At 41.9% G+C, this 25,834-nt stretch overlaps 1 protein-coding gene across 1 annotated transcript in view; it reads left to right on the top strand.

The window, feature by feature from the left end:
- Nucleotides 1-25,834, top strand: part of LOC137332094 (follistatin-related protein 5-like) — a 499,413-nt gene that overhangs the window by 146,536 nt on the left and 327,043 nt on the right. The window contains exon 4 of the mRNA XM_067995811.1: nucleotides 18,714-18,962. Coding sequence (XP_067851912.1) covers nucleotides 18,714-18,962 — 249 coding nt within the window. The remainder of the gene's footprint in view (nucleotides 1-18,713; nucleotides 18,963-25,834) is intronic.

Genomic DNA, 25,834 nt, shown 5'->3' with positions numbered 1-25,834 from the left:
GACAACCAGGAACACTACAGACGGTTACCCGCAGATCCGACCAAAGAACACACCCACCAGCTCAACAAACTGATCAAGACCTTCGACCCAGACCTTCAAAGCATCCTACGTGCTCTCATCCCACGTACTCCCCGCGTGGGAGACTTCTACTGCCTCCCAAAGATACACAAAGCCAACACACCCGGATGTCCTATCGTATCAGGCAACGGAACCCTGTGTGAGAACCTCTCTGGATACGTCGAGGGCATCCTGAAACCCATCGTACAGGGAACCCCCAGCTTCTGTCGCGACACTACAGACTTCCTACAAAAACTCAGCACCCACGGACCAGTTGAACCAGGAACACTTCTCACCACGATGGATGTCTCGGCACTCTACACCAGTATCCCCCACGATGATGGCATCGCTGCAACAGCCTCAGTACTCAACACCAACAACAGCCAATCCCCAGACGCCATCCTACAACTCATCCACTTCATCCTGGATCACAATGTCTTCACCTTCAACAACCAGTTCTTTAACCAAACACACGGAACAGCCATGGGGACCAAATTCGCACCCCAATACGCCAACATTTTCATGCACAAGTTCGAGCAGGACTTCTTCACTGCACAGGACCTCCAACCAACGCTATACACCAGATACATAGACGACATTTTCTTCCTATGGACCCACGGCGAAGAATCACTGAAGAGACTACACGATAACATCAACAAGTTCCATCCCACCATCAAACTCACCATGGACTACTCCTCAGAATCGGTTTCTTTCTTGGACACACAAATCTCCATCAAAGACGGGCACCTCAGTACCTCACTCTACCGCAAGCCCACGGGCAACCTCACGATGCTCCACTTTTCCAGCTTCCACCCTAACTACGTCAAAGAGGCCATCCCCTATGGACAGGCCCTACAAATACACAGGATCTGCTCAGATGAGGAGGAATGCGATGGACACCTACAGACGCTGAAAGACGCCCTCGTAAGAACGGGATATGACGCTCGACTTGTCGATTGACAGTTCCGACGGGCCACAGTGAAGAATCACATAGACCCCCTCAGAAGACAAACACAGGACACAACCAACAGAGTACCCTTCGTCGTCCAGTACTTCCCCGGAACGGAGAAACTACGCCATGTTCTCCGCAGCCTTCAACATGTAATCGACACAGATACCACCATCACACGAGAGGACACCACCCACCAGGTACATGGTTCATACTCCTGTGACTCGGCCAATGTTGTCTACCTCATACGTTGCAGGAAAGGATGCCCCGGAGCATGGTACATTGGTGAGACCATGCAGACACTGCGACAACGGATGAACGGACACCACGCAACAATCGCCAGACAGGAGGGTTCCCTCCCAGTCGGGGAACACTTTAGCAGTCAAGGACATTCAGCCACCGATCTTCGGGTAAGCGTTCTCCAAGGCGGCCTTCGAGACACACGACAACGCAAAATCGTCGAGTAGAAATTGATAGCCAAGTTCCGCACCCATGAGGACGGCCTCAACCGGGATCTTGGGTTCATGTCACGCTACACGTAAGCAGGGGTAAAAAAAAAGAAAAAAAAAGTTATCTGTTTTTAATACAACTGGACATTCTCTCTCTCTCTCTCTCTACCTTTCGGGTCTCTTTCTCTCTCTGGCTTTGTAACCTGACCCATTGTGTATTCAGAACTGTTTTCCGTGGCTAACCTGTCTGAACACCAACGACACCTTTGATTGGTGTGAGCGTGTCCCAGCCTAATATAAGATATGCGATTTGAGAATCTTTCACTCACTCACTCACCTGACGAAGGAGATAATCTCCGAAAGCTTGTGATATTAAAATAAAATTGTCGGACTATAACCTGGTGTTGTAAGATTCCTTACATTTGTCCACCCCAGTCCATCACCAGCATCTCCACATCACAGTTGTTAATAGTTCTTTAACTTTGGGCTGTTTCCTACCATGATCTCTGGAGTCAGCCACAGCAGCAAGGCTCTGAGATCAGAAGGTCATGCGTTTATCTGCCTAACTGTCATCCTCTTTTCCATTTTGCCTACTGGCTCTGCAATTTAAATATTAATGAAGAGGGAGGAATGATATAACAGGCAGTGCATGATCTCCTGACTTGTTGGCGGCCCATTACAACTAGATATTGATCAGCAATGGGAACCCATGCCAATTTTCCCCTCCCTAGCCTATGGATGTGGAAGGTAAATGCAGAGTCCCTGCCACCACACTGTCTGAGATTAGCTGCATCAATACAGATCAGAGGTCAAACCTAGGACCTTCCATGTCTCAGTACCACACCATGGGGTGCATTTACTTACTCTCTTCAGTAAGAAACAAAAATATTTCATCCAGCCTGACCTTTGTCTGTAGTTGTGATGTTTGTTCTTCACTTTAAGGCCAAAGTTGCATATGGAGAAACAGAAAGGTGAGGAAAGACCATCAGGCCATCCCTATCCATTAGACAGTGTAACCTCATGCACACACCTTCCGCCACCTCTAGTAACACCTCGAGGAAGGGAAAAAAGAGAAAACAAAGAAAGGAAATAGAAGAAAGAAAGAACTTCTTCAAGGTTGGCATTCCTGGAAGAGAAGTGGCAGTGAATTAAACCAAAAAACAAGAAATAAAATACTGCAGATACTGGAAATCTGAAACAAAAACAAAAATTGCTGGAAACTCTCAGCATGGCAGGCAGCATCTGTGGAGAAAGGACAAAAGTTAACGTTTTGGGTATAGAACATGTCAAAACTTTGTTTTTCTAAAAGTTAGCTGGGTGTATATTGTATCTGGTTAAAGTTTATGCAGGACGTTACTGTCAAATATCACAGTATGTGAGCCATCTCCTGTCATTTGCATCTTCGTTCTGACTCTTGACTATCAATTCAGTAGCCAAAAACGAATCTGGGGACATATATGACAAGTTTCCCTAGTTTTTCAGTTCAGTTTGATTAGGGAACATTATCTTGGTTCAAGAAAAACTATTTTAAAGTAACGGTGAGAATTAAGGCCTGCATTGCTACTTTTTAAAATCTTCTAATCTATTCTTCCTTCTGTATAATTTAACTTTTTAATAAATATGAATCAGTAACGTTTAACATGAGATTTCAGGTCAGTATGGTATTTTCCGCTGGTTTGGAGAGATCTCAAGTATACAATGTGTAGACTACGTTATTTCTGACGCATATGCCAACAGTAAAAGGGCTCACTGTTCGCTCTGCAGCATCACTATCCCAGATGTTTAGTACATAAGGTCAAGTTTTGGTTCTTAAGAACAGGCTTACCTACTGATGCTGACTTTTGTGGAGAACACGAATAAAAGGGTATTGGGAAGTAACCCAAATTATAATAGAAGCATTGCCTCATGACCCATTGCTAGCTATCTATCTTTTCCATGTTGTATTTCTTTCCCAGATGCAAACCATCATGTATATTCCAGTGTCATCTCTTCTTTCTGCCATATGACCCTATTATTAAAAGGGCATTGCAAACATGCAATGGAATCAACATTACATCACTTGCTAAGGGGACAGATTGCATAGATTAGGCTTGTATTCCTTTGAATAAAGAAGATTAAGTGGTGATCTAATTGAGGTGTTTAAGATGTTTAAAGGATTTGATAGGGTGGATAGAGAGAAACTATTACCTCTGGTGGGAGAGTCCAGAACAAGGGGGCATAACCTTAAAATTAGAGCTAGGCCATTCAGCGGTGATGTTAGAAAGCACTTCTTCATATAAAGGATAGTGGAAATTTGGAACTCTCTCCCCCAAAAAGCTGTTGAGTCTAGGTCTATTGAAAATTGCAAAACTGAGATTGTTAGATTTTTGTTAGGCAAGGGTATCAACCAAGTCTGGTTAATGGAGTTAAGATACAGATCAGCCATGATCTAATTGAATGGCGAAACAGGCTAAAGGGGCTGAATGGCCTACTCCTGTTCCTATGTTATCGTGGGAAAGGTGATGCATAGCTTGTCTCTTTTACCAATCCAAAAAAAACCTGTTAAGCAAACAATTTTATGAAGAGAGTGCCCCTTTAAGAGCACTTTCATCACAATGCTGTAAAGTACTGCTTCTTCCTCTCAAATGATTTACTCACAGACTGTTCATCAAGAATATAACAACAGCCTCAGCACAATAAGGTAACGGCCAGGTATTGAGGTACAGCAGCTATTATGTGAAGTGAATTGTAATTGGGAACAGTTCTAGTCTCCATATTATAAAAAGGATATAGTGGCAGTGGAGAAGGTGAAAAAAAATTTTACTAGGATGATACCAGAACTGAGAGGTTATACCTATTAAGGAAGATTGAGCAGGCTGGGGCTCTTTTCCCCAGAGAAGAGAAGAGAAGACTGAGGGGTGACCTGATAGAGATCTTTAAGATTATGAAAGGGTTTGATAGGGTAAATGTAGAGAAAATGTTTCCACTTGCGGTGGAGACCAGAACTAGGGGCCATAAATATAAGATAGTCACTAATAAATTGAATATGGAATTCAGGAGAAACTTCTTCACCCAGAGAATGGTTAGAATGTGGAACTCGCAACCAGAAGGAGTAGTTGAGGTGACTAGCAGAGATGCATTTAAGGGGAAGCTAGATAAACACATGAGAGTAAAAGGAATAGAAGGATATGTTGATAGGGTTAAATGAAGTCGGGAGGGAGGAGGCTTGTATGGAGCATAAACACCGGCATGGACCAGAGGGGCCAAATGGCCTGTTTCTGTGTTGTACATTCTATGTAATAAGCTGTGTCACAGTCGTGGGATTCAGATGAACCCCTAAACTGCTGCTTCCTCTTACATGCTTTACTCACAGACCGACTACACACAAAACAGTGACCTTAGTGCACCGACACATGAGCCAGATGTTGAGGTACAGCAGCTATTATATTAATTGAATTATGATTGGGGGCAGTGTTGCAGGCTGCAACAGAATCGTGGGATTCAGGTGAACTTTTAAAATTTTCTCACTCTTGTAGTTTGCAGGACCATTGAATGTGTTAGAGCCCCAGAACAAACTCCAGCGCATGTTTGATTACTGACAGCATATTCGGGACACTGGGGGATGCTTATTCTATATTTTTTTAAACAAGTTCCAGAATTGCTATTGATGGCAAACCAATTTGATTAATGCTTTTTTTCTGGTTTCTCCCAGTCCCCCTTCACTATTAATAGTTACAGGACTAACAAAATGTGCAGTTCAGTCCATTCCCTTTTGGTCAATTACTTGTTTCCAACAACATTTTGTTTCTTAGGATTACACAATCAAACATATAATAATAATTTTAATTTGTACAATTTCTTTCTGCTTTTCTTTCCTACCCAACATTCTTCCTTTTTGTCAGCTGCCACCTTGTACCTTATCCAACTCACCGCTCTTCATGTGTAAGCCTAGATAAGCTATTCGCCTGTGGTGAGCAGCACAGCTGAGCCTACTTCTAGAAAGGTTCTCTGAAAGGTGATTAGGAATAAAGACTCTGACTGATTGGGGAGGGGAGAAAAAACAATCTAGGGATACCGAGGTCAATTATAGTGCCCCAATCCACCCGAGCTGAGATCAGCTGACACCATATAGACCAGGAGATCAAACTCTGAGCCCTTCTGGCCTTTATATCTTAGTATCACATGAGGTGCTACATTAATCTACTGAGCTATCAGGGGAAAAGGTGTAGTTATTATAAATGCTAAGAACTGTTATCTTTGAGTCAGGACCACATATTGATTAGGTGCAGATAGAAAGTCAGTTTGCAATTTTTTGCTTTAAAATTCCTTTAATTATTCATTCTACCTGAACAATGGAATGAGAAATGATATGCACCCAATAAATTCCACTTCTTCCTCAGAGCATGTACAATCTACCCTATCATGGACTCCAGTTGTATGTTATCTGCTGAGAGAAAATTCTGTATGAATGTATCCTGACCCCTGGAAGTAGCCAAATGAAAGTCCAGAAAGTTTGTCCATTCAGCATTACCACTATTCATCCCTAGCTGACTGTCCATAATCGAAGAGAGAATCCTCTTTGATGTCTTTTGGTGCAGTCCCCAGGGTACAGGCAGGATTTTTTTTGCCAGTAGAAATTGAATAATTCCCTGTCGCAACAAAAATTATAAAACACTGACTTCATAATTGATGCATCTTCTCATCTGCTCAGTGGCTAAATGCACTACATGGTGTAATAAAAGAAAAACTTGTATTTATATTGCACCTTATCGTGTCACTCAGGAATGTCTCATATTGCACACAAGATCCCAAAGATAGCCATAAACTGAATGACCAGCTAATCTGCTTTTAGTGGTATTGATCGAGCAAAGAATGTTTTGGGCTATTCTACAATTTCACTTGGTTATTCCCAGCAAGGTCAGTGGGAGAACTCTGCTTTTTTTTCAATGGTACATTAGAATCCGTAACATCCAGCTAAACTACCAGAATTTGTTTTTAAATTCATTCTTGGGATATGGGCTTTGCTAGCAAGGCCAGCATTTATTACCCATCCCTAGTTGCCCTTGAGAAGGTGGTGGTGAGCCTTTTTCTTGAACCGCAGTTGAATAGGCAGTTGGTGCCTTTGTTTAATGTCTCATCTGAAGGAGAACATCTCTGACAAAGAAACAATCACTCAGTGCTGCACTGGAATATCAAGCTACATTATATAGCTCAAGTTTTGAGAGGGGCTCAAACCAACAACCTTCTAACTCAGTGGCGAGAGAGACATCCTGAGCCATGTGGATACTGAACTATTCAGGCCAGAAAGGCTGCAGGGTTGGTCTCAGGTCTGCTGAATTAGCTAATGTTAGCCAAAAGTTACAGTGGGGTGTTACAATTGGCCTCAATGCCCAGGGCTAGGGCTAGGAAGAATCAGCCAAGCTTTGCTTCTGATCACTGTCACTGTTGGAAAGTATACACGTATAGACGTTGAGTAAAGATGAGATTGGGCTGGGCTACGATGACCCTTATAGTCAAGAAGTTTGCTGATGCTATGCAGGCTCAGACAATGACCACACAGATGAACTATGAGAAGGCTAGCCATGAATGTGCAAGTGTACCTCGTCATGAATATGAGACCCTGTCTTCAGAACAGGAAAGGTGAGGGGAGAAAAGTCACAGGGCAAATTGAGGAGAGATGGAGGAGGATTCATTTTGCAGGGCTTCTCCCATTCATCCACTGTAACTTCAGCAGAAGAGGTGCAGGAACCTCAGGGGTTACTGTGTTTTGTTTGCTGAAGTTACGGAGCCAAGAGGGAGAATGCCTGCGGAATTTTATCCCCGGGTGTTGAAAGTTAAAAAAAAATTTAAAATACAGGCAAAGAAACTAAACTTGTGTGTAGTGTTTTAAAAAAGATGAACATTACATCTTTGAATGATTAGTTTACAAAAAAAGTAAAATGTGCACTCACGCATATGCACATGCAATCCTCTATTATTTATAAAGGTAAGTCAGCTGTTTATGAAGCACTGTTGACAGCCTTTCAGCTCACTAGAGTGATTACAGGCCATTTCCTTCTGCATGGATTGTAGCCCAGCTGTTGCTGAAAAAGTAATGGAGCTAATGGCGCAGTCCTCAGTGAATTGCCTGCTGTTTCTGTACCTTTATTTAAACCATGGTTTCAGAGTTGTGCCTGGTTTCATTTCCAGCTGGAGAATCAGGCATTGTCCGGTCATGCACTCAGTATAACCCCTCATCCCACTGAATTATAAATGAAACAATAGTACTGCTGCTCTTTGACTGTCACCGTGAGTTTACCAAACTCAACAATTAAAATCTTATGCAGCCTTTGTACTCTACTCATTTAGATTGTATTCTGGGACACCGGCATTTGTGAGCTGACTCCCAGTGTTTACACTATTAATTCCAGCTTCCTTATTTTAGTGGCAAGAGAGCTTTACTCTGCATCTAACTTGTGCTAAATCTGATCTGAGCATTTGATGCTGACAATGAGTGCCAAAAATGGAAAGGTGTTCCATTATCAAATGATGAGAACTGTTACTTTAATGACCATAAAAAGCAGTAAAAACAAATGTAAAAATTATATTTAAATTCTGATTTTGTTTTTCTTCTAATAAAACATCTATCAAAGAAGGGGAGGGTGGATCATGAACAAAATAACTTTACGAAAGTTAATAAAAATTCTAATAACAGCTTGGTAAAGATATAAACCTCCAAGTATAAACCACCAGACATGTACAGAACTAATACATATAGAAAGGGCATCGACGACTCTTTGTCAGAACTCTTCTGTACATGCATCACACAATGTCTGTGACAGCGCGTTTCCCAGTCTAGCTGTTGTATTTCTTGAGGAATGAGCACAAAGAGGCCAAACTGTTTCTTCTCAATGAGGGATGGTAAGTATGCAGACAAATCAAAGTCCTGACATGTCTGGTGCCTTTACTGCCTCTGCTGCAAGAGGTGGATAGACAGCCTGCTTCTTGACCTTTGCCAATGCCCTCTTTGACCAGCAGCTGGAAAGCACCTGATAGTGACTTTGCAATGACATCTATAGTTGATTTTCCTTCCTCCCACCTTGCAGCAACATGTTGTGGCCTTTGCCTTGCACAGTTCAGATGTGGTACTATACTGTAGTGAGGCAAGATACAGTGTCACCATGCTGCAGCAAGAAGAAAACAAACTTTAAAACAAAGCAAACAGGAAAAAGAAGAATGCATTTTATAAGTTGAAAGAAGTATATTTTGACTCGGATGTTTCCAGTAGTAGACCAGCAACTCAGAGGACGAGAGTTCAAAAACCCACCATGGCAAGTTGAATTCAATAAGTCTGGTAATTTGTGGCCAGCACCAGAAAAAATGATCATGTAAGCTGCTGGACATTTGTAAAAATCCAGCTGGTTCACTAACGTCCTTCAGGAAAGGAAACTTGTCTGGTCTGCTCTACATGTAACTATAGTCCCAAACTATATGGTTGATTTTTTAATGCCCTCTGAGATGGGCTAGCGATCCACTCAATATGGATTATGAATATAAATATGACTTTGTCAGCATTGCCCCCAACCTATGAACAAATAAGAAAGAGACAATTAAAGTGGCACTATGCTCTCCGAAATAGGTTTGGATTTTTTTTTGGGGGGAAAGGATTGCCAGAATAGTCATATATCATCTTATCACAATAATGTGTTTTAGCTTAGTTCATTTGGTATCACTCTCATCTTGAGGGATTTTAGCTCCTTAGCAGGAGGTTCTCCATTGCAATCCTGAGGGAGTGCTATGTCTTTGAAGGTCCCATCCTTTCAGCTGAGATGTTAAATCTAGACGCAGTCTACCTGTCTCAGTAGTTCAGGTGGAACCTGTTGAAATCATTGCAATAGTTGAAAGATCAATGTACTCCTGCTGTATTGGCCAACATTCCTTCTCCAACTAATACCATCATCTGGTTCATACCTTCTTTCAGGTGGAACATTCCAATCCATTGTAATGCCCTTTGGCTTATCTCTCTCTCTCTCAATTGGAATTACTCTCAACAAAGCTGCTGCACGATGAGATAAAAAATGGGTAGCTGGACCATGGATCATGCATTGGATTAATGCACTGTCTTTCTGCCTCCTCATCTTAGCTGGGAGTCTAGTTGGGAATGAATGGAATAAAGTTTTGTCTCTTTACAATGGCATTAAAGGTGAATTCAGGGCAGTTTCAATCCATTTCCTAGTGGGTGCACATGGAAAAACTCCTCCTAATTCAGCAGTAATTGGCAATCTCACTCAGAATTGCCATGAGAACAGTAGAAGAAATGAAATGACACAGTAATGCAGTTGAGAGAGCTCCCTTGACATTGGGGTAAGGCACATTATTGAGGTAGTGTTGAAAAAGCTTTGCCCTACTACTGGTGATACTGTACATGACTTGGGAAACCTGGTGCTAAGACTGGATGAAAAGAGTGGAAAAGTGTTCCATTTCCCAGCATGACATCCCTCACCTGGATAAACTCAAGAAAGTCCCAAAAGGAGAGAAAAAACAAAATATGGAATTCTTGTGAGTTGTTTTGAATCCTTATGGTTTGGCAGTAAAATACTTGTCTAATTCTTGGTGCCAGATCAGGTATCTGATACCTAGCGGTCTGATGGTGAAGTGCATATCCTATCCCTAGTGGTCTCACAGCCAAGGTGTATATAATCCGCAGCAGTGGCACAAACATCTGCACCCTAGGTGTAGCACGCATTCTGTGGATGTGGCAGGACGAGCTTACATTCCCTGGGGCTCTGGGGCGAAGCACCTGGCTAATTACGGTCCCTAATAGTGGATTGCTATATTGATTATTAGACTTTTGTTAACCAAAGTTTTTAAGGAATATGGAGCTAAGGTGGGTATATGGAGTTAGGTCACAGATCAGCCATAATCTCATTGGATGGCGGAACTGGCTCGAGGGGCTAAATGGCCCACTCCTGTTCTGTGATCCTAAGTTCCTATTTGATGCCTGGCAGTCTTAGTGGAGCACACATCCAATTCCTGGTGGCATGAGATAGGTCTGATTCAAATTTTCATCTGAACTCAAATTTGTTTATGTGCCCACCCCATTTCAAATTGACCCACAACTAACTATTGGGTTTGCTGAAATATGCTGTAAACCCTTGACAGGGCTGAGGAATTGTATATTTTCATTTTAATTAAGATAACTGATTAAATATATTTTTCATGTCTGCTAAATTTTTTTTCACAAGGTGCTTTTGAAACTCATAAATAGTAAAAGCAGTTAATACATAGTCTCAGTTGATTACACTTTCCATTAATGCATTTTCCAATCCTTGTGGGTCTAGGAATTCATTCAGTTTTAACAATATGAAGGAATATGTTGATGCTGGGTCTGTTTAATTAGTCAGTTACATCTGAATTTAATGTTCATTACAGAGAATGCGCTGTGACCTAATGATCCTGTACTCGGGTGTACGTTGTACGAGAAAGGTCTTTTTACACTGAGGATTTGTCTCGGCTTTTAGGCCAGCCCTGGCTGCCAGTTGTGGCTGACAATTTGGCAGATGCAGATATTGTTAATAACCTTGAGAATGAAATCACAGCAAAAAACCATCTCTGGGAATGTAAAATACCTCAACCCTTATGTAGACAAAGATAACAATTATTAAAGTGAATGAAACTTCACTGTTATTCCTCCCAGGACTTGTACCTTTTACATTGCCTGCTGCCACACTGACCTTGAGATTCATTGTTGAGGAAATAAAATTTGGGGGTCAATTTTAATCCTACACGCCCAGAGGTAAACGAGTGGGTCGGCAGTTAAAACCGAGTCGGCTAGTTACCTGCTTGGAACTCGTCCATTTGATCTTAACCCGCAGGGTTCTGCAGGCAGCTGAGTGTTCACCTAAAATAGGTGGGGCCTCATGAATTTATGCAAATAGGAGTCCTATTATGTCAAAAGAATTCCAATTGATTCTTAACTTGGGCTTGAGTGGGGAAGCCACCGTGATTTTCCCGCCAGGTAAAAGGTCAAAAGCTGTTGGAACACATAAAGAGGCCCAATAGGTAAGATGGACACTTTCCTTTGAGGGGCTTGGAGGAGCAGCAGTGCTCTTTCAGGCCCCAGAAGGAATGTCGTGGCCTCCCCTTCCCACCCGCAAGACCCTCCTGAAGTACCCTCTCTGCACTTGCCTGGAAGCTAATGGATGGGGCCATCTAATCTTCGGATGTGGTTTCTTGCTGGTAAATGGCTCTGAGTTAAAATACCCTTCTTGGTTTTAAAAGCATCCTAACCTTAATAAAACAGCCTGTAATTTACTGATATCAAAGTTATTCTTTTCAGTGCAAGTCTTCTCTGATTAACAGTTTATCACCATTAATCTAGTTCTAGTATAAGATTGTTAATTAGCTATTTTACATAGAATTACGTAGAATTACAGCACAGAAACAGGCCATTTGGCCCAACTGGTCTATGCCGGTGTTTATTCTCCACACAAGCCTCCTCCCACTCTACTTCATCTAACAATATCAGCATGTCCTTCTATTCCTTACCTCATCGTATTTATCTAATTCCAACATATAGATTAATACTTGAGCTAGGACAATGAAGAGCTGGCAGTGGTTATGAGCCAGTAGTTGAAATAACTTGTTCTGAGGAAACTTCCCTACAACAAACATATGACCAAAGCACATGTGGGATGTATTCCAGCCAGAACAAGTGATGATCATTTCACTGCATCTAACGTGTGCTGACACTAGAGGGACGTTATCAACCCTGATTGCCGACGTGGTGGGGAGGTGACTAAAATGGTAGTCGGCACTTCTCTCTTCATTCCCACCGCGCTCCCGCTGCTGTCATTTTAATTGCCTGATTTTCAGCAGCACCACCATTGTTCAAAATTCCTTAAAGCGGCAAACAACACAAAGTCAAAAAAAAAATTTCCTCGGTCCAATGTAGTGGATAATTTACTGCTGTGGAATTGCCACCCTGTTGTGCCTGAATAGATTGGCTGCAATGGATGCAAATTTCATCAGAACTAAAGTGTGCTGTTTGTGTTTAATTTTCCGTGTTCAGCTGCATAATGATTTTTTTTTATTATTCGTTCATGGGATGTGGGCGTCGCTGGCAAGGCCAGCATTTATTGCCCATTCTTAGTTGCCCTTGAGAAGGTGATGGTGAGCCGCCTTCTTGAACCGCTGCAGTCTGTGTGGTGAAGGTTCTCCCACAGTGCTGTTAGGTAGGGTGTTCCAGATTTTGACCCAGTGACGATGAAGGAACAGCGATATATTTCCAATTTGGGAATGTTGTGTGACTTGGAGGGAAACGTGCAGGTGGTGTTGTTCCCATATGCCTGCTGCCTTTGTCCTTCTAAGTGGTAGAGGTCGCGGGTTTGGGAGGTGCTGTCGAAGAAGCCTTGGCGAGTTGCTGGAGTGCATCCTGTGGATGGTACACACTGCAGCCATGGTGCGCCGGTGGTGAAGGGAGTGAATGTTTAGGGTGGTGGATGGGGGTGCCAATCAAGCGGGCTGCTTTGTCCTATGGAAGGTGTTGAGCTTCTTGAGTGTTGTTGGAACTGCACTCATCCAGGCAAGCGGAGAGTATTCCATCACACTCCTGACTTGTGCCTTGTAGATGGTGGAAAGGCTTTGGGGAGTCAGGAGGTGAGTCACTCACCGCAGAACACCCAGCCTCTGACCTGCTCTTGTAGCCACAGTATTTATGTGGCTGGTCCAGTTAAGTTTCTGGTCAATGGTGACCCCCAGGATGTTGATGGTGGGGGATTCGGCGATGGTAATGCCGTTGAATGTCAAGGGAAGGTGGTTAGACTCTCTCTTGTTGGAGATGGTCATTACCTTACACTTGTCTGGCGCGAATGTTACTTGCCACTTATCAGCCCAAGCCTGGATGTTGTCCAGGTCTTGCTGCATGCGGGCACAGACTGCTTCATTATCTGAGAGGTTGTGAATGGAACTGAACACTGTGCAATCATCAGTGAACATCCCCATTTCTGACCTTATGATGGAGGGAAGGTCATTGATGAAGCAGCTGAAGATGGTTGAGCCTAGGACACTACCCTGAGGAAATCCTGCAGCAATGTCCTGGGGCTGAGATGATTGGCCTCCAACAACCACTACCATCTTCCTTTGTGCTAGGTATGACTCCAGCTACTGGAGAGTTTTCCCCCTGATTCCCATTGACTTTAATTTTACTAGGGCTCCTTGGTGCCACACTCGGTCAAATGCTGCCTTGATGTCAAGTGCAGTCACTCTCACCTCACCTCTGGAATTCAGCTCTTTTGTCCATGTTTGGACCAAGGCTGTAATGAGGTCTGGAGCCGAGTGGTCCTGGCGGAACCCAAACTGAGCATCGGTGAGCAGGTTATTGGTGAGTAAGTGCCGCTTGATAGCACTGTCAACGACACCTTCCATCACTTTGCTGATGATTGAGAGGAGACTGATGGGGCGGTAACTGGCCAGATTGGATTTGTCCTGCTTTTTGTGGACAGGACATATCTGGGCAATTTTCCACATTGTTGGGTAGATGCCAGTGTTGTAGCTGTACTGGAACAGTTTGGCTAGAGGCAGGGCTAGTTCTGGAGCACAAATCTTCAGCACTCCAGCCGGGTTGTTGTCGGGGCCCATAGCCTTTGTTGTATCCAGTGTATTCAGCCGTTTCTTGATATCATGTGGAGCGAATCAATTTGGCTGAAGACTTGCTTCTGTGATGATGGGGACATCGGGAGGAGGCCGAGATGGAGCATCTGCTCGGCACTTCTGGCTGAAGATGGTTGCAAACGCTTCAGCCTTGTCTTTTGCACTCACGTGCTGGACTCTGCCATCATTGAGGATGGGGATGTTTACAGAGCCTCCTCCTCCCGTTAGTTGTTTAATTGTCCACCACCATTCACGACTGGATGTGGCAGGACAATATCCAGTTGCACAACATACCATGCTACCGAATGAGGAACTGGATTTAGATGCAACCACCTTATAAAGGTGTCTGCGTGGACAGTTAAAGAAGTTTCTGGAGGAGCCCCAACACCCCTGCCTGGCCTACCATTCTTCCGTTGGTCTTTCTTGCTTCTTAAGCAGGCGGGTGTATAGATGTGTGTCTTGTGGCACAGGCACCTGCCATTGCCATGCTGACAAACAGATCTCCTGTTGATCTCAAACTTTGCAGGGTTAGCGGTGGAGGTCTCAGGCAGGTACATCTTGGCACAGGATGCCCCCCATTCACAGATTTTCAGCCCTCATGCTGCAAAATCTAATTTTGTGCTGATTTTTGATGCAGCCCTGTGGCTGGTAGCTGAGTGCATGTGGGAACCTCGGCAGTGATTGTTGGCAGGCTATTAAACCATATGATCCATCACAGCTGAGCCCAAACTGGTTCTCACTGGATGTCTCAACTTCCAGTAGGGATTACTAGACACCAATCAGAAGCAGGAACTTTCGTCAATTTTCCTTTCCCTAACATGGGGCACTGAGGCCAATTGTAGGAATACCTAATGCCACTCTGGCTGAGATCAGCTAACTCAGCACAGACCTCGGATCAACCTTCCTGGTCTATATGGTTCAGCTACTCCCTTGTCTTAACCAGATGAGCTACTGGGGAACCCAAAGGATGGTTCTTGCTGATTTCCGTAATAACAGCAGTGCCCTAGTGCCAAAATGTAAATGTTGCCTTCAGATAGACAGGTTGTCATTTAGGATACACAAGGGTAAATTCACCAAGGCTGCACTGTGAATGCTGAGCCTCAGTAGACAGGACACAGGTTGGGGACAGAGCTACAATACTAATGAGGCTCGGTACTGTGAATGTAATGTTTATGAATCTATCCTAGTCTATGGAGGACGTGGGCTTGGTGAACTGGGATTTTTTTATTGCCTACTTTATGTTTTTATGTTTTGTGCATTTGGCTTGAACCCAGCAAGAATTGGATTGAGACTGCCTAAAATAATTTTACTTGGGACCCTTAAAATTAGCAAAGTGGAAACATTGCTTCTACCAGTTGGGTTAGTTTTAAGCACCTGTATCAGACTTAAGGGTTGGTGTGCTATCCCTCTTGCTATTGGCTTACTTTTCGTAAATATGCTTGAAATGCTTTCTTTACAATAAACTGCAATATTTCTGTGACTGCAGATGTCAAGCTAACAGAACTCGAATTCTTAGATTCCAACATCTGACTATCTGAGAAATAGAAGTTGTTATTTTCTACTCTTCTAACCCTACCTTTTATAATTAATGAAATGTTAAAAAAAATCAACCACAACTCCCCTCCTTTTGTTTCCTCAAATACTGAACTGAAGGATACATTCCATCTGGTCCTGATTTCTTATTAATATTTTAGCACTCCATATTTAATACCCATTTTATTATTGTTCTTTATTCTCCATGAAGTCAGATATATTTTCTATGCCTCTGACCACCATATCTTTTCTATAATGAAAACTACTGTAAGTCAAAATAAAAATATTCTGGCTCTTTTAACCTCAGTTATGTTTAAGAGGTCCCACATTTTCTTTCAAACTTCATCTACTACAAAAATACCCTAAAATTATTTTATTGGTCCCATTATCCTTTGCATTTTTTATCTCAAATTATTTAAATTTAGTTTCCCAATATCCCTCATTCCTTATTTTGGTATATCTTTTAGAGAATTGTTTTTTTTTGTGACATTTGAATTTAACTCCCTCGTTAAACCAATTTTGATAATTTACCATCTACTTCTACTTGGTATATTTAATTTACATTCTCACCAGTACATGCATAAAGCATTTCATTTTTTTTGGTGCTTTTCCCCCAGCATTGATTTCCAAATTGACTTTTTCATTTCAACCCTCATGGCTTTAAAAGTCAGTTTTCTTATAATCTAGTAGAACTATTTGAAAAAGAGAAAACGGTTTTAAATTCCTTCTGGACACCCAAAGGCAACTGAATGAGATATCAATCCAACATTACAGTGTATACGGTTCAATCTACCATCTTGCCAGAGGTTTCTAATAAATAGTCCTTCAATCCTATAGTCAGAGACTGTTGAGGAACCTTTTGTCATCTTTCTTTAAAAAGACTCAATGCTTTGTTGCACTTTCTTAGACAGGGCAGTATTAAGCATCGGTCTGTTTTTCCAGGTAAGCCAGAAGTTATTACCTTACACGAGAAAGCACGGAACAAGAAAAGGTCTTTCAGCCTTCAGTTTTCCCTTTTGTGGATTCTACCCTATTTATTTAATCTCTAGTGGGAAAATTCAGCATAAGTACTTCATATTCTCCAAAGATAATTGAGCAAATTTCCAGAATATCGATTTATCCTCCCTTATATTTCCACTAACTAACCCTTCCCTGCTGCCCTCAACATTCAACTACTCTAGTCCATTCCCCCACCCCCGGACAGGGACCATTATGTTCCATTGAGTATTTGATCATTTCAGTTCATACTTATTTCCATAACCTGCAAGCTCATTCTTAACCAGATATTAGTTCAGCTCGTTTTAAGAGAGACGCATCATTAACTGATTTTGATGGGAATCTTTTCTATTTATTCATTACTCTGTGGTGTGTAATTCTTCTAACTAGCCTCATTTCAGGCTTGTTAATTTTAAGGCTATATTTTCTAGTTCTGTGCTCAATGCCTGTTTATATTTGCATCATCTGTACCTCTCAGTATTTTAAATATGCGAATCATGTCTCCCCCTCCAATTTTATGTTCTGTAATGAAAACAAATTGAGTTTTGTGAATCTGCCCTTGTAATTTGAGAGCTCTTAGCCCTGGTATTATCCTTGTCACTTGTTTCTTAACCCATTTCCAGTACATCAATGTCCTTTTGAAGATAGAATGCTCAATATAATATTCCAAATGGAGCTTCACTGGTGAATAACTTGAAATGACTTGGTGCCCAATGCCTCAAGATGTATCCTTATGTTTGATTAGCTTTGCTGATCATAGTTTCACATTCTATTCATAGGTTGTCCAATTTGGACATTTTTCTTTCTCTGCTATCTAGTGGGAAAATCCACAATTCATTGGATAGTTGAGCATATGATTAGATTTAAGTTGTCTTATATTCATAAAAAGATCCATAAGGGGATTGAGTACGGTCCCTTCACATATTGGTTTAATGCCTAGACAGGATGAAAGTTCACTCTCTCTCTCGGCGGTAAGAGTCCTAATTAAAATGAATTTAGAATGGTCACAACCTACTTACTTATGGGTATGGATTCACAGCACTAAATTTCCCCTAGTTCGGTAATGGATTAATGATCTTGCTCTGAGGTCACAACGGTGGCTGTTGTAGAAAATAGAAATGTCACATAGATGCAATAATGTGGAGATGCCGGTGATGGACTGCGGTTGACAATTGTAAACAATTTTACAACACCAAGTTATAGTCCAGCAATTTTATTTTAAATTCACAAGCTTTCGGAGGCTTCCTCCTTCCTCAGATGAACGTTGTTGGAACGTTCACCTGAGGAAGGAGGAAGCCTCCGAAAGCTTGTGAATTTAAAATAAAATTGCTGGACTATAACTTGGTGTTGTAAAATTGTTTACAATAGATGCAATAGGCCTGCTTCTGGGGGTTTTGGGTTGTATGCATTGGTGGGGCAGAACAGAGAGAGCTTTATACAGTGCCTTTCACGACCTCAGGATGTCCCAAAGCGCTTTACAGCCAATGAAATACTTTTGAAGTGTAGTCATTGTTATAATGTAGGAAACGTGGCAGCCAATTTGGGCACAGCAAAGTCTCACAAACAGCAATGAGGTAATGACCAGGTAATCTATTTTAGTAATGTTGGTTGAGGGATAAACATTGGCCAGGCTACTAGGGAGAACTTCTCTGCCCGTCTTTGAAATAGTGCCACAGGATCTTTTACATCCACCTGAGAGGGTAGACAGAGCCTCGGTTTAACGTCTCTTCCAAAAGACGGCATTTCTGACAGTCCAGCACTACCTCAGTACTGCACTGGAGTGTCAGCCTAGATTATGTGCTCAACCTCTGGAGTAGGGCTTGAACCCACAACCTTCTGACTCAGAGGTGAGAGTGCTACCAATGAGCCATGGCTGGCATTAATGCTTAATCTGACCTAGAAGTGTTTAATCAAGACAATTAATTTTGAAAATGCTGAAGTTTAAAGTCCAACACCTTGAGGCAAACAAAATCTCACATACAAATATAAAAAAATTGCATTTTAATTTATAGTGAACAAGTACCAAGCAATGTCTCCATCAGGCACTTGTAAAATTCTATGTTAGTGTTTGAAGCCCTCTACACAGAGATTTAACTTTATATTTTCTTTTCTTTCTATAGGGTACAATGGCCATGATGGTCTATACGGAGCTTGTGAAAAGAACTACTGTGGCCGTGGACAACAGTGTATCATCAGTGAAGAGACTGAGCTGCCGGAGTGTGTGTGTGTACAACAGTGCAAGCCCAATTATATACCAGTTTGTGGCTCCGATGGGGAGTTTTATGAGAATCACTGTGAGCTGCATCGTGCTGCCTGCCGACAGAGAAAGAGAATCCACATTGTAGACAATAAAGAATGTTTCTTCCAAGGTAAGCCACCGTGTAGCAGCAAGCATGAAGTCCATACGTGTGTGTTCAAAGGGCTGTTTTAGGGAGGTTGGTAGCTTTTTTGGATTTTTTTGGTTTGATATTTTCTGGGGTTCAGCATCACTGACCACAGTCATAAACGGATCTAACTGAGGGTATAATTTCAAAGTTTGCAGATGACACGAACCTCAGAAATGTAGTAAACAATCTGGAGGATACTAACAGATTTCAGGAGGACGTAGACTGGTGAAATGGGCAGGTACATGGCAGATGAAATTTAATCAGAGAAGTGTGAAGTGATACATTTTGGTAGGAAGAATGAGGAGAGGCAATACAAACTAAATGGTACAATTTTAAAGGGGCTGCAGGAACAGAGAGACCTGGGGGGTGCACAAAAACAAATCTTTGAAGGTGGCAAGACAAGTTGAGAAGGCTGTTAAAAAGACATACAGGATCCTGCGCTTTTTTAATAGAGGCATGGAGTACAAAAGCAAGGAAGTTATACTAAACCTTTATAAAACACTGGTCAGGCCTTAGCAGGAGTATTGTGTTCAATTCTGGGCACCACACTTTAGGAAGGATGCCAGGCCTTAGAGAGGGTGCAGAAGAAATTTACTAGAATGGTGCCAGGGATGAGGGACTTCAGTTATGTGGAGAGATTGGAGAAGCTGGGGTTGTTCTCCTTAGAACAGAGAAGGTTAAGGGAAATTTGATCGAGGTGTTCAAAATCATGAAGGATTTTGATAGAGTAAATGAGGAGAAATTGTTCCCAGTGGCAGAAGTGTCGGTAACCAGAGGACACAGATTTAAGGTGATCGGCAAAAGAGCCAGAGACGACATGAGGAAACATTTTTTACGCAGCGAGTTGTAATGGCCTGGAACGCACTGCCTGAAAGGGTGGTGGAAGCAGATTCAGTAGTAACTTTCGAAAGGGAATTGGATAAATACTTGAAGGGAAAAATTTACATGGCTATGGGGAAAGAGCAAGGGAATGGGACTAACTGGATAGCTCTTTCAAAGATCTGGCACAGGCACGATGGGCCGGATGGCCTCTTCCTGTGCTGTAGCTACTATGATACTATGAAGCTATGAATATGCCCTAGGAACCAGAATAAGAGCCCATAAAGCCACATGTGATTATAAGTAATCCAGTGGCATTTGTGCAGTGATATTTTCTCAAATTATATTATTCCTTTGCTTATTATAAAAATCATTCAATAGCTATGCCAAGGGCCTTCCAGCAATGATAACGATGCTTGAAGTAGATAGTCATCATGAGTTGATAAAGGTTGATATTGCGCATGCAAGAGTTCATCATGTTTTGATAAAGTAGTACACAGTATCAGTGATAAAAATCAGAATCATTTATTTGATCAGTGTTTGTCTGACTGAAAGCTATATGTTCACATTTGATTGATGGTATCCTCATGACGTGCTTTAACACAGTGTGTCGACCAATGATTCCTTTCAGTGTGTTAATGCCATTTCAGCCCCTGGCACAGTAATTTTTGAAAGCACAACAAACACCAGAAAAACGTAGCAGTGGCTTAAATGGCAGAAGAAACTATAGTTAAATAGTGCTGTACCGAGAAATTGGCAGTGGGCCTACATCACAATTTCATTGCTGAGCCCTCTTCTCATGAAGTTACTGTTCTCTGTCCAGCAGCCCAAACTCAGTAGAATGCACATAAAAAAGCCCCAAAAAATGAAAATTCTGTAAATGTGAAACAACACACAAAATGCTGGAAACACACAGCAGGTCAATCAGCAAAGGTACCAGCAAATGGCATGTTTTTGTCCCATTGGATATGATGTTTATCACAGTTCATTCATCCAATTAATGCTGAAAGACACAGTTGTGAGTGTCTCATGATGTTGGGTCTGTTGGATGGATAAATACTGTGTCAAACGTGACACAACATCTTTTCTAATTATCTGGGGCATAATGTATTATCAGAGATCGTGTAGTGGAAGATGAAAGATTTCCGTCATGTTCAGTTGATGCAGTTACCCATTAGTCTGTTGCATGGTAGTGGCTCACAGATACTGGTGCGGGCATAGTAGAGTATATTTACCAGTCCTGATGCTAAAGCAACAGGAATGAACTTTCTCCCAAGCCAAGACCCAGGGATTTTCTTCTGTTAGTCCTAATTAATTATTCATGTCAAACTCTTGATCAATATTACTTAGAATTCACCAAAGAAGGAGGGAGGCATAAAGGGATATAGCCACTTTTAGGTAAATGGTCGCAAATGTGGTAAAAATTGTTGCAAGTGTTGTCAACGATTTAAAATATTGGGGCTGCTGGTGTGAAACCTCATCAGCCATGGACATGGGTCAAAGATTCAGCACTATAGCCCTACCTCCGACCCACCCTCGTGTCTAGCAAAACTCTGCACAGGCAACAGAGATTTGTGAACTTACCGCTTATATTTCAGGCTTTACAAAGACCATATAGATCAAAACCATGTTGGTAAAACATATTTAGGCAGGAAATGGAATCCGTGTGCAAGTAATGGAGCAGCACAGCACCCACAAGACCGGTTTGAAAGCTGTCAGAGTGGAGGTGCTGCTGTATGTCTTGGATGCGAGGAGGATTCCTCTGAACGGCACTCCAGGACAACCTCCCCAGAGGGCAGCAGTGCAGCATACCTGGCAGAGGCTGGCAGGCATATCAATACTGTATACAGTAAGCACAGGACCTGGGCACAGAAACAAAAGAAGATAGCTATGCTTTCGGAAGCTGCCAAAGTAAAGCAAATCCAATATTATCATTTACCAAGCATGTGTATCACAAAATGTTGCCTATAAACTTGTTCCACATTTACAGCTGGCCCATAGAAAGCAGCTTCACAGCTCTTTCACTGTTTATCAGGACACACATTCAAGGTAAAACTTACAACTGACACCATTGTCACATACATCTACATGGTGTAAACCATGGTAATACATGGATGATTTTCGTCTCACTACTGCCTCATTTTTCAATGTGAACTAGGTGGTAGCAAGATGATTTTTAAAAAAAAACTCATCACTGGCTTCTTAACCAAGACCCACCCGATGTGATTTTCAAACAGGACTTGAAACAAGTGGGAGCCTCATTAAAATATTTATATCAGAGTCCTAAGATGCTTTTATGTCCCCGATGCAATTTTGGTCTTCCATTGGGTGAAGTGCACACTGTGCACTTGGATCTAAGTGTTGAGCAACCAAACCAACATGCTTTAAAGGGACAAACTAAAGGCCACTCTAAAAATGTTTAAAACCAGCCTTTCCAATGATTTTCGTGAGGCCAGATGGAGCATCAATGAAAATTACTTTTGGCTTTATGGCAAATACAATATTAATTTTAGGTTCCACAGAAACATGATCTAGTGGGGGAAAAAAAAATACTTTTCATAAAAATACCAATAAAAATTAATAACAGCAGGTACTAAAAAGTACTACAGGACTGGAAAGTAAGTACAAACTTAAAAACCCCTGCCTATTGCTTATGAAACTTCCTTTAGGACCACTCCATGTGCAAAGGAAACATCCAACCCAATCCCATCCTAAGCAGATGGAAAATTGTGCTAAACTGCATTCAAGTGCATTATATTTAAATAAAGTTATGGCTCATTACGGCTAGACCACTTGAGGCTAGTCTGAAAGGCCTGCTAGAAAATTGTCCCTATTATTAATGTGGTGCAGATCCAGCTATAAAGATCTGAACCACATTTTCTGGTCCCCTAGAGTTTGTTATACTCCTGTGTCACAAACCTTAGCAACTGGAAAGTTTACCCTATTATCTCAATTTAAATTAGCACATACCCATACATGAGACTAGGGGGGTGATTTTAAACCCCAAGGACGGGTGGGTTGGGGACGGGTGGGAGTTGAAAATAGTTGGTTTTTTGGGTTGCAACCGCAAAATTTTCGGACTTTGCATCCCAGTGGGAAGCCAGTACTTTTACGCACCGACGTTAAACCCAGAAATAACGCTGGGTTGTGGTTGCCACCCAAAAAGCAACTATTTTCAACTCCTACCCGCCCCCAACCCACCCGTTCTTGGGGTTTAAAATCATCCCCTAAGAGTTACATAGAATTACACAGAATGTACAGCACAGAAACTGGTCCATGTTCTATGTAAAATTGTACCTGACTATTATCCAACAGATCTATAGATCCTCAAATCGTACTATAAATACTGGCTCTTGAATTTTATTTGTTCTGAGCTGAGCCTCCCCTTTCTTAATGAGACCATGAAATGACGCACATTGTAGCATTGTGCTTACGTAAGTCAACTTTGCCTCTATAACACACATACATATTTTATAACACACTAAATTAAACAAGAAACCCATCTTAGTAGTTCTGTAGGCACTCTAGATTTTCTTGCTCTCCGAATTAGAAAAGTTAACGGTTATTAAAGTTAACTTGACATCTTATGGATCACAGGTAGAGCAATTACTGTGTAATGCAACTTTTCGACAGAACAAAGTGGGTATAAATGAATCCTTGTAACATGGAATCGACGTGCCCGTCTTTTTTCTTGGGGCCAATTAAAGGTGAATGTCAGGACAGGGAACCTAAAATACTGAAAGCCCTTGGAAGGGCATCAGGAGGCATCTCAACCCATTAGGCTGAAGGTCAAGGAGGGATAGTGCACCACAGTCAAAGAGGATGTCATTTGAGACTTTAATTTGGACTGCTTCAGTGCTGTGACAGTGACGGGGGTGGGGGAACCTGATTGGAGAGATTCAAACAGGGAGTTGCAGGAAAATGGACATGGATTTGTGAGGCAACAACACATTGAAGGATTTTGGAGAGGAAAAGAAGGTTGGAGATGTGAGTAGTGAGTATTTTTAGCAGAGGAGGACAAGGCTTGATGTGATCAAATCCGATCTGACAATGGATGGCTAAACCAGTTGTCTGCCAGATAAACTCAAGTCTGTGTTCCTTGGACCTGAAGGAACAAAGTTAGGAGCCATACCGGGGGCGGGGGGGGGGGGGAATCGACCAGGGTGGGAGAGAATATGGGTTTTACTGGGCACATCAGCATCAAAGGTGGAGGTGAGGGAATGGTTGAGCAGATCGACAACTGCAGAAGTATCATGGTGAATGAAAATCGCAACCGAGAAGGCAAACTGGTAATTGGTCGAAGGCCTCGCCTGTAGCCGTTGTGGATTGGCTGTTAGGAAGTGCATAACAGCAGTTCAGGAATGACTCCCTTCGATATTACTACTGTTTATTTTTCCTTGTTAGTTTATCATGCTATCTAAACTCCTAGATGTGTTACTGACTTGTGTGATATAATTTCTCCCTCTTCTTGTCTCCTTTCTTCCCTCCCCCACTCGCTGATACCATAGATCACTGAGACAATCATTCTCCTTATTTATTCATATCCAGATTTTGGAGCATCATATATTTGCAAGTATGCAATGCCTGTGCTGTTTGACTCACAGGAGTGCTTGCTGGTCTTCACTCCTCTGCTATCCAAGTACCTGCCTAGCTAAGACCCGCTTGAGACTATCACAACTGACATATTGTAATGCAAAGACCTGTTGAGATCAAAATTTTTGTCTTGGGTTGTGAAGAGTCATTCGAAGCGCAAATATTGTGTCAAATCTGGTTTTGTCCACCCGCTAGCATGATGAAGCGACTAAATCCTAACAGACATATGCAAAAGAGAGGAATATCTGAGCTTAAGCGTGCTTCCATCATAGTAAGAATGTATTTTTGTGGGAATGTAGGAACGCCTATTCTTGTTGGGTTTGTAGATGCCTCGAGTAGCACCAGCTGATTATTTGTTGAGATTTGTAGCTGGGCACTGTCATGTAATGGTGCTCTGGGGAAGGTAGCGAGGATTTTGACAATCAAAGTAGAATACCTCAGGGAAGGAAGGAACCTGGAACATGGTGGAGCAGCGTCTGTAATAAAGTATTGAAAGATACTATAGTCTGATCTCATTCAGATCAACCATTTGTTTTCTGCCACTTATGCTTGTGGTCACAGCTAATGGAGTGCAAAATCTTCTCTGCATCAGAGAGCTGCTGATGATCAAATTAAGAATCTTCACACAGCTTTTAAGAAATCTGCGCAGCACTGAGTAATTCCTGAATGGATTTTGTTTTTCTTATTTCAATTTTATTGCTGATTCAGAAAGAGGGGAACGGATTCTTTCAAGGACTTATCATGTACCTTCACTGCTAAATGAAAATTGCTCGCCAAGACTTAGATCACACTGAGAAACTTGACCACAAAATTACATGTAATCCATCAGCTTTGGACTGACAAAGTGCCCTGTGTGTCAACTACAGCAAGACAATTTGTTGATGATCTAACTCGTGCTGTGACATTAGCATAGTCTGCCATATAACAGGGTAGAAATCGTCGGAGCAGCGAACCAATACTGCTCGCCGCTCCTTAGATTTATTCTAACCCACAAACTTACCACCACTTGGCCACTCCTCGAAGCGGAGAAGAGCCCAGTGTCAGTTCAGGTGAAGCTAGGACCCTGGGAGAAGCGAGAGGATCGATCTCTCCCCTCGAACAATCAGATCACAGCATTTTTGATACACTGCGTTCACTGTCTCTGCAGGCTTGGAATGTGAAAACAAGGAAATGAAAGATACAACATTTTAAATCAATGTAAAAACAGTTATAGACAGTGAAAAAAAGAAAAGTAAGAAATAGTCGAATTAAAGAAACAGAAGGGAAAGGTTTTTAAAAAATTAATTGTTTAATTTTTAAAATTTTTAACAACCAAAAACTGTTAAAATAAGGAGTAATGAGACTCTACATTTTAAAAGTTAATTTTTAGTTGTTTGGCAGTCATTAAGACTTAGTTTAGACCTGTATTTTTAAGCGTACCTGTTTGGTGGTGTAATTTGTTA

This window comes from Heptranchias perlo, chromosome 14 (genome assembly GCF_035084215.1).
Source record: "Heptranchias perlo isolate sHepPer1 chromosome 14, sHepPer1.hap1, whole genome shotgun sequence".
Taxonomy (NCBI): Eukaryota; Metazoa; Chordata; class Chondrichthyes; order Hexanchiformes; family Hexanchidae; genus Heptranchias; species Heptranchias perlo.
The sequence above is the reverse complement of the archived record's forward strand: the minus strand, read 5'-3'. Positions and strand labels throughout refer to the sequence as shown.